The sequence below is a fragment of the Trachymyrmex cornetzi genome, unplaced genomic scaffold (assembly GCF_001594075.2).
Source record: "Trachymyrmex cornetzi isolate Tcor2-1 unplaced genomic scaffold, Tcor1.1 scaffold354, whole genome shotgun sequence".
In the NCBI taxonomy this organism is placed as follows: Eukaryota; Metazoa; Arthropoda; class Insecta; order Hymenoptera; family Formicidae; genus Trachymyrmex; species Trachymyrmex cornetzi.
In genome coordinates, this window is record NW_017298257.1 from 287,990 (window position 1) to 298,050 (window position 10,061).

The 10,061-nt window shown below is 33.9% G+C and overlaps 1 protein-coding gene across 1 annotated transcript in view; it reads left to right on the forward strand.

The window, feature by feature from the left end:
• Nucleotides 1-8,450, forward strand: part of LOC108763323 (A disintegrin and metalloproteinase with thrombospondin motifs 9) — a 193,232-nt gene extending 184,782 nt beyond the window's left edge. The window contains exon 8 of the mRNA XM_018510829.1: nucleotides 8,027-8,450. Coding sequence (XP_018366331.1) covers nucleotides 8,027-8,450 — 424 coding nt within the window. The remainder of the gene's footprint in view (nucleotides 1-8,026) is intronic.
• Nucleotides 8,451-10,061: the final 1,611 nt, after the last annotated feature.

Sequence of the window (10,061 nt, forward strand, 5' to 3'; positions counted from 1 at the left end):
TTTTTTATAATATTAAATATACTCAGAGACAATTAAAGCATTATTACTTATCCTGCCCTCCAAAAATATGCACATTTCAAAAGAGTGTAATTTCGTCAAAATTATATTATATTATATTTGATATTGTTACATTTTCTCCTTTTTTCAAGCTTATTATCGACGAGACCGAGGGGGTGGACAAAGCCGTGCCAGGTGGTACGCGAGAAGAAATGGGACAATATATAATAGGCGAGGTCGCGGAATTATAATAAAAAATTACTATAAATATTAAATTATATTCTATTAAATTATTTATTAAAATATTAAATTATTTACCATTATTATTACTATTATTATTATTATTAGTATTGTTATCATCATCATTATTATTATTATCATCATCATCATCATCATCATATCATCTTCATTATTATTAACATTAATAAACATGTGTTACATTTAAATTATTGTTATTGCTTTTATTTATCTCATTATTCTGTTCACAAAAGCATTAAAATATGATTATTAAAAAGTCAACAGTTTACGAGTTATTTAACATCTCATGTCAAAATGTAGCAAAAATCAAGTATCTCGTAACCTAGTAGTTCTTTCATATATATATATATAGGTGTAGAAGTATGAAACCGGAATTTCCCTATATATGGCACTAGCTATCAGTTTAGGAACTCCAAGGCCGCATCTGCAGCGCCATCATCTCTCTCTAACAGCTGACGAAGATTTCTAACACACAACAACCCAAGTTCCATACACCGGTATATTTTTTCATAACCTTAAACATGTCAAGTTTTGTGCCTACGAACTACGATTTGCGGACAGCATTGGTTTTCTGTTATCATTTGAAGAAAACTGCTGCAGAATCGCATCGAATGCTTGTCGAAGCTTACGGTGAACATGCTCTTGGTAAAACACAGTGTTTCGAGTGGGTGAATCCAGGCGAACCATCAACATCCACGGCAAGACCAAATCGCTTTGGAAAGAAGACAATGCTCTGTGTTTGGTGGGATCAGAAGGGTGTAATTTATTATGAGCTGCTAAAACCTGGTGAAACTGTTAACACTAATCGCTACCAACAGCAAATAATCGATTTAAATAGAGCATTATGTGAAAAACGACCGGAATATGGTAAAAGGCAACACAAAGTCATTTTGCTTCATGATAATGCTCCATCACACACAGCAAAACGAGTCAGGGAAACGATCGAGGCGTTCAGTTGGGAAATATTAGCGCATGCGGCTTATTCTCCAGACTTGGCTCCGTCCGATTATCATCTATTCGCATCACTGGGACACGCTCTCGCTGAACAACACTTCAATACGTATGAAAATATACGAAAATGGCTCGATAACTGGTTCGCGTCAAAAAAAGAACTGTTTTTTTGGCGTGGCATTCATAAACTGCCGGAGAGGTGGGAAAAATGTATAAATAGCAATGGAGATTATTTTGAATAAAATATTATTTATCATTTTCAAACAACAGACGTGTAATTTTTACAAAAAAATTCCGGTTTCATACTTCTACACCGGTATATATATTCTGAATATATATTTCTCTTATTTTCATTTTTGCACTGAAAATTTATTTTTGTGTAAAAATGAAAATAAGAGAAACAATCTCCAATGACCTTGATCTTAACGAATGTTATCTAGGATATGATCCTGAACAACATTCAAGAGGTTTTAGCCATCGGTCGAATACCTTGCGTAATGCTAATGTCGGCGGCAGTACTGTAACATTCGAGCCCTATAACTCGAGAAGTACTTAATGAAAAAATATTTTATTATAGTGTTTTGGAAAACTCTCGAGATAAGCTACAAGAATATTCAACGAAAAATGGGGCTTCCCATTTAAAAAAATGACCTTGACCTTCAAATGACCTTGAAAATGAAGGACAAGGTCATTGTCAAGACCATGGTTCAATCAGCCCCTTCATATCCAACAATTTTTGTTTTAAACATTTTTTTATTTAATCGCGATGTTTCGAGTTATTTGGCTGTCGTTAAAATGGGTCACCCTGTATATGGTACACTTCCGAGCAGGTTTGGCGAATGAAACTTTTTTTACTATCGTCTGTGATCTCAGACATTGTGTCCGCGCTTTTAGATTTCACCACCGGCCTCTGTGATAGACGTAAAAAATTTTTGATCGCCCGTATAAGCGAGTGTGCGGTACTTCTTACGTATATATGGTACACTTCCGAGCAGGTTTGGCGAATGAAACTTTTTTTACTATCGTCTGTGATTTCAGACATTGTGTCCGCGTTTTTAGATTTTATTACCGGCCTCTGTGATAGACGTACGAAATTTTTAATCACAAGTATAAATTTTTTATTTTGTAATGTTTTTAGAGATTGTGTTCGTACTTTTATCTTTTGTTTTGAAACGCTTCGACATATGCTTGTAATTTTCGGTCACATGTATATATGAATGATCGTCAATTGTTTCGCTCCAAGAACGATCCAAACTTCAACTACATACTTTTGCACCAGTTTACCTTTTTTTCTCTTTTTTCCTATTGGAGGGAAAAATAAGGAAGGTGAACTGGTGCAAAAGTTCAGTCAAAAAGAACAGACCTCATGCTATCATTCCACCATGGGCCCGAAACGGGAATAATAATAATAATAATAATAATATCCTGGGAGGCAGCCCCTAATTTGGACCCACCAACGATACGTAGACCAAGTCCATTGTGTCTTCCCAGCCGTACTAACCCCAGGTCAGCTCAGACCAGTCTTCCTCCAGAAGCAAAGGAGATCCCTGACCTGAAGTTGACATACCTGCTCGGGCTCGAGGAATATCGAGCCCAGTAAAAGCCGCCTGTATCCAACATACGCTGAACATTCACACAACACATGGAGAGTAGTCTCTTCCTCGTGTCCACACTTTCTGCACTTCGGGTTGTCGCTAAGCCCCAGCTTGTGCATATGGTAGTTAGTGAAGCCATGGTCCGTGTAAATCTGCACCGCCAGCCTGGCTTCTCCTCTTCTTAAGGCTCTAATGTTCTTACCAAGGTCCCTACTAAACGGGGGGAAAAGTGGCATGAAACTCACTTCGCGTGGAAAATGATATACCTCTAGGTGACGGGTAAATGGAGTAAACCTATCGAGGTTCACGCTCATCTCAAGTGTTTTGAGCTGAAACTCACATGATTATATGGTGCCTGTGCCGTATACATATACTGCAGAATATATACTGCAGTATATATACATTGCAGAAATTCATATTTTCAATATGGCAGGTATTTTTACCTTGAAAATTACCTTGAAAAATCTAATTTTTGTTATGCTACAGAATGATCAGAATCATATCAAAAAGATATAATTTTTTCTGCATTTAATGCCGACAGTTATATTAACATATGTTGGAATCTGAAAAGTATGTGCCGATAAAGCTCCACAAAATGATTAATATTGTCCTTTATGTATAAACAATGAGCAAATATTACTTTGCGAGCTGTATGACCATGTGTGTGTATACGTGTATGCGTGCGTGCGTCCGTGCGTACATATGTGCGCACGCGCGCGCGTTTAAATCAATTCAGTTCTGCCTACTCACGGGAGGTGATCCCATGGTGGAAGGGATAACATGGGCTGCGTTCAGCAAACTGAACAGTTAAGTGAGCGCTCACTGTTATTGGTGTATTCTTTTAGATCGTCCATGGATCGTCTCTGTCTATGGACTATTCACAAGGAGGAAGGGCTATCAACTGTGAAACGCTAAACATGGGGCGGTATTCATAGTCTGTTCTTATTTTAAAAGGGGTGATCCCAATTGATCACGGCTCGATTGGACACCACCAATCACAGCGACCGGTGCTTAGGAGCTTTGTAGTCTCAAGCGCTGTGAGTGGCTCGTGTCCAATTGAACCGTGTCTAACTGGGTGCCATCCTTTCAAAATTGTCTTAAATAATCTCTTAAAATGCTAATACAGTCCTCGGATTGACTTATGACATCTTAAGACTGTACTTAAGATAGTCTTAAATGCAAGAATCAACTATGAGTACCGGCCTGTTTCGCGTCGTGAAATCGGTACCAATGAATTGGAATCTTTCTTTGTTTGCCATACTTTATAATGCATGTTAAGTTCTCTTTCTATAGAAACATAAAGTGTGTTAAACAAGGAAAGATTCAGTACCAATTTCATGACGCGAAACAGGCCGGTATTTTTATAGCCAATTCTTTTATTTAAGTACAATCTTAAGATGTCGTAAGTTAATCCGAGAACTGTATTAGTATATCTTAAGACATTATTTAAGACGGTTTTAAAATAAGAACGGGCTATGAATACTGCCTCATGTTTCGCGTTTCACAGTTAGTAGTCCTTGAACCCAATTTTGACGACGCGGAGCAAAAGTAGGCGTGGTTTTGCCGAACTGCACACACCATGTAATCCTTCCACCATGGGTGATCCCGTAAGTCGGGGGCACCCTGTATATAGCACTGTGCAATCATGTTCGTTTGATCAAACCATTTGAGATGAGCATAACCTATTTTGAGAAATATATTTTGACAAGACGCATCATAATTTAAGAGGAGCCAATCAACTGTCCTCCTTTAATTGAAAACATCTTGATCTTCCGTCGGCGCGCGGACGCAAGGTCTCGCCAGACCCACGAGTTAGAGTTGTTTACTTTTTTCAGCTTTGAAAATGAATAAATAGATATTTATTTCTATGATAAATATGTGTTTTTATTTCTTCTCCCACATATTTGAAATAATTTACTACATGTTATAATAAAAAACTGCTTTTCGAACATTTTAAAACAATTTCATTCTTGAGTTACTTTTAACCCTGCGTCTACCGCATGCATGCGAGTATCACGACGTCCGCTGTCCGAGGGTTAAATAAGATCTCAATAAGAGATAATATACAAAAATAAAAAAATTTTTTTTAAATGGGATAGTAATTATAATTAAATTAGAGTGACAATAATATTATAGATCTAACAGCTCTTCTGTTTCTACTTTCCAATATAAGTCCTCACACACATATATTGATATATGTAAGTATTTATATTTGAAAAAGATAAAATATAAATACTTTTATATATTGATATAAGATAATTTTTTATTTACAGTAATATAATTGAACGTTCCTAAGAATTTCTCATCTTGATATATACAGATGGGTAATATATGTATTTTTATTTTATTTTATAATGTAATTTGTAAAGGAAAATGCAAAGAAACAAATATATATCTTGTTTAATCTAATTTAAAATCCAATTTAGGTAGTCCGCGAGGCGACCACCAAACGATTAATTCATCAAGTTCTCAGCTCGTATAAACTTTCCGTTTCGCTACAATCCTCGCGGGATATGTAACATCGATCGTAATTCGAGAACAATGGCAGCGACTTTAGAACAACCATTACCACCGTAGAAAATTCCATAAGATGTTAAATCTAGATTCCCTTCATCTAGCGTTTATAACTTTCTCTCTCTGTATAACTATCTGATAATTTCCTCGTACTCCTAACGTCTATAACACGTCATTCTACTCTTCCGTTATCGTAACGATTTTATCTGTCACAGATTTATTTTATACGAGGATAAATAAGAACAAAAGTTTCGCTTATGCAGGGAGTCTATAACAGGAGTCGTAGACGGTTGTGGGATCTTAAGGTAGTACACTCGCGAATTGAAAGTATTCAGAATGACTTGAATTTGAAATTATATATTGTACTAGACGACGTTGACACACTTGTGCAATTATAATGAGATTGACCATTTCAATACTGAGATATAAGCAATTAAAAATTGCACATTTTATACGTATCGCCTCTACAAAGTTCATGAAAATGTTGCGTTTATTTTTGTAGGGCCTAAATTAGTAATGCGATGTTAACAAAAAACGAATATGTGAGAGGAACTTAAAACGGATATTGTAAAAAAAACTCCGCATTATAGTCAGTCTTGATAGTCATAACTTTTATTTTAAAAATAAAATTATAACATATTATCTAATGCTAATAGATTACAATTATATATTCAAACGTTTCGACCTTTACTCCGGTAAATTCATCATTTTCAGTGATAAAATTCTAATACTAATCTAATGTCTTACCCTTATCTATTGATACCAATGTTTAGTTTTGTTATCTATACATTTGTTCTTTATTACCGATTACATTCGTTTTTCGTTGCCGTAATATTTGTATATTAATTCGTCTAAGATTATTTCGCTTATACTATGAGGAACATAGCAGATCCTAGAGTTTTTTAGTTCTAAAACTTTGTACATTCTTACATTTTCCAATATGTATTTGATTGCACTATAATGTAAATAATTATTAATTATTTGCGTCTAAGTTAAAATTGTAGATATTTTTATTTTTGTTTTCTCTAATCTGCTATATTATAATTCCTATATTTAATTCTACAATAAACAATAAGTATAATAACGCTTCAATGTTTGTACAGCAATACAAAAATCCTATAAATAATGTCTAATAATCAAGCAAAAAAAATAGATGTATGATTAATTAATAATTTGACATATATTTAAATATGAGACATCGTAAACGTCTACTAATAAACTTCTAGTCATCCTTTAGACGTTATACATATAACATGATCTAAAAATTAACGAGAACATTATATTTATTCGAATAATAGTCTAAATTCCCTGATATATAAAAATTATAATAAATTCGGCAAATAGGGAATTAGCGCTGTAATACATGCGCAATCAATTTCAATATTATTGAATTGTATGTATCCTAATTTAATTATGGATTTGTAGTATACATGTTTCGGCTAACTTTTTAGCCTTCCTCAATACGTACAGATAATTCCATATGAAAACGTAAGTGTTGAGATGTATGAAATCAAGCTACGGTACTTGCGTGATTTTCCTTATTTTTAATATCCGCAATATTTTCATGATAGGTAGTCAATCTTCATTTCTTTGAGAAAACGCAACCAGTTGCACCATCCAGCTAGTTTAATTATTTTATCAATCACGTCAATGATAATTCCTCTTTTGTGTGATAGCGGAGGTTGTAAATTATAATTTAAATATCTTCCTGAAAATGTGTTCTTGCAAAAAAAATTAAAAAATATTTTGTTATTGTCTTTTATTAAATATAAATCTAAAAAGTTTAATTTATCATTTTCTCTCTCTTCTGTTTTTATCATAAATTATAAACAAAATTAATAATTATATTTAGCTGTATTGAAAGTTCATTTTATATTTTAAAGAATTTTTATATATATTTCGCTTTATAGTGTGAAATTCATTTTAAATTATTATAAATTTTGACTTATAATAATTTATAGTACAAATAAATAATAAATGCATATTATGCACAAAAATAACAAACGCCAATCTATTTTAACGGAAAATATTTTTCAAATAAATAGAAACGTTGAATATAATAACGGAATGTTCATTAATTAAATTTTAATATACATATTCACCTACATGATATTAAAATAAACATTATTATCATATTTAAAAATATGTAAAAAATATAAACGTATGTATATCTAAGTATTCTATTTAATCTAATTGTTATCTGTGATAATTATGGTTAATATCATAATTATTTCACTATTTTTAGTATATGAATATACATATTAAATCTGATAATAAAATATATATACATATTTATTAGTACCAGCAATGTCATAAATTTTTGTATTTAATAAAAAAACAATTTTAATTATTGATAAATATCATTATTATACATGCAAATGTGCATTTGCGATTTTATAAAATTTACGTTAAATTTAAATCACAATTTAACGTTTACAGATTGGAGATACTTCGTTTTAATAGAAAGAAATTAAAGTGTTTTAGTCGTATATTTATAAAGAATAATTTATATGCTTTAAATTTCTCTTAAGTGCTCATACTGAAAATAAATGATTAAATCTTAGGCGTCCAACGCATTTTTTATCTTTTCGCGATCCAAGATTTTAGTTGCCATAGTTTCCAGTTGAGCTCACGTTCGCTTATCGTATTATCTTATAAGTTATACCTACACGAATTCGGGAATGTATCAATTGTGGGACTTGGGTCCTCAGATTCATCGCCGAGGAATGGTCCCCCTGTAGTGTCACCTGCGGCGAGGGCGTCAGGCACAGAGAGGTGCGCTGCAAGATATTCCTTGAGTTCAGCCAAACCATCGCTAAACTACCGGACAGTCAATGTTCCGGCCCGAAGCCCGTTGAAACGGAGAAGTGTACAATGGAGCCATGTGGTTTGCTGGAGAACAGCTTGTCCTACAGGATCGACACAGTTGGCGATAGCGGATACGCCGAGTCGAGCCTAACGGATTCGTACAGTAGATCATCGTCCGGTAGTTCCGGCGGAAGCGGATACGACAGCAGCATCAAGGTCGCCCCGGGTAGCGATGTGCAAACTACGTACTCATGGAAGGAAACTGGCTATACCCCCTGCAGCGCGACATGCTTAGGAGGTAACGGTTCGAACAACTATCCAGTGTAGAAATTTGTTAGGAATTTCACTATGTAACATATTTCTAATGAGGCCCTTATCGGGATTTGGTAGGAATGCCATAAGCAAGGCTTCCTTATTTATATCTTTGAGGCCCTTATCGGGATTTGATAGGGATGTATTAATTTTATAAATACTTATTTATTAGGGCCAACTTATAAGGACCTAGAAAGGATTTATTAGAGATGCCATAAGTAAGGTTTCCTTATTTATACCTGATGAGGCCCTTATCGAGATTTGATAGGGATATATTAATTTTATAAATACTTATTTATTAGGGCTAACTTACAAGGGCCTGGAAAGGATTTATTAGGGATGCCATAAGTAAGGCTTCCTTATTTATATCTAATGAGGCCCTTATCGGGATTTGATAGGGATGTATTAATTTTATAAATACTTACTTATTAGGGTTAACTTATAGGGGCCTGGAAAGGATTTATTAGACATGCCATAAGTAAAAGGCTTCCTTGATGAGGTCCTTATCGGGATTTGATAAGGACGTATCAACTTTATAAATATTTATTTATTAAAGCTAACTTATAGGTGCCTGGAAAGGATTTATTAGGGATGCCATATTAATATGTTATTCTCCAGACAAAAATAAGCGACACATATTTTTTTATATGTGCCTATACGCACTTTTAAAGGATAAAACACTTCTTCGAAAAAAATTAATTTTTCTGTTTCGAAGCAAATATCGTCGGAACTGTAAGAGATAGAAAAAAATTCTCTAAAAGAGAAAAACCAAATTTTTTTCTAAAGAGTGTTTCACTAAAAATGCGTATGGGCACGTACAACAAAATACTGACTGGATGTTCAGTTAAATTGCACAAATTTCTATCAGGATTATATTGACAGATATATCACAACTATACGTTCATTAACATTCGTGGATCATCGAAGTAACAGTTTCCGTACGATTACAGAGGTCAAGCAACGCGAATGGTGGTTCGCATTCGGATGGGTGACCGTTTCAAATTAACATAAAATTAATTCCCGTAATATTTCCTCATAAGGCCCTAATAATTTCTCCTTACAGGGTCCTGATAAATTTTCTTTACACGGCCCTGATAGCTTTTCCTTATAGAGCCCTGATAGTTTTTCCTTATAGGGCCCTGATAATTTTTCCTTATAGGGCCTCGATAATTTTTCCTTATAGGGGCCTGGTAAACAATTTGTTACATGCCATGTAGGACCCAAATAATCTGCCCTAATAGGCCCCGATAAATTTTAGGGTATACTTATAAGGCCCTTTTGTAAGCCCTAACAATTTTCTACACGGGATTGTTCGTCAAAATTGCTTTTAATATGCCCGAACGGATAAGAGACCGAGCTCTATTACTCGGGAAATCCGCGGGGTTTCAAGTTCTCAAATTTGTCACATATATGGATTTTAAATGATGAACAATTTTCACTCAAGTTTGCCTCATGCCAATGAACAAATATTTCGAGAAATCATTAAATTAGTCCTTGATACACGATTGGATTATTCATGTCTTACACATTTTATTTCTTTAAAATATTAGAAAAATTTAGCTAAATTATACTATAATAGAAACATTTAGCAGTCTCTCTTCTTTTCCATTTTTTTTTAATATACTA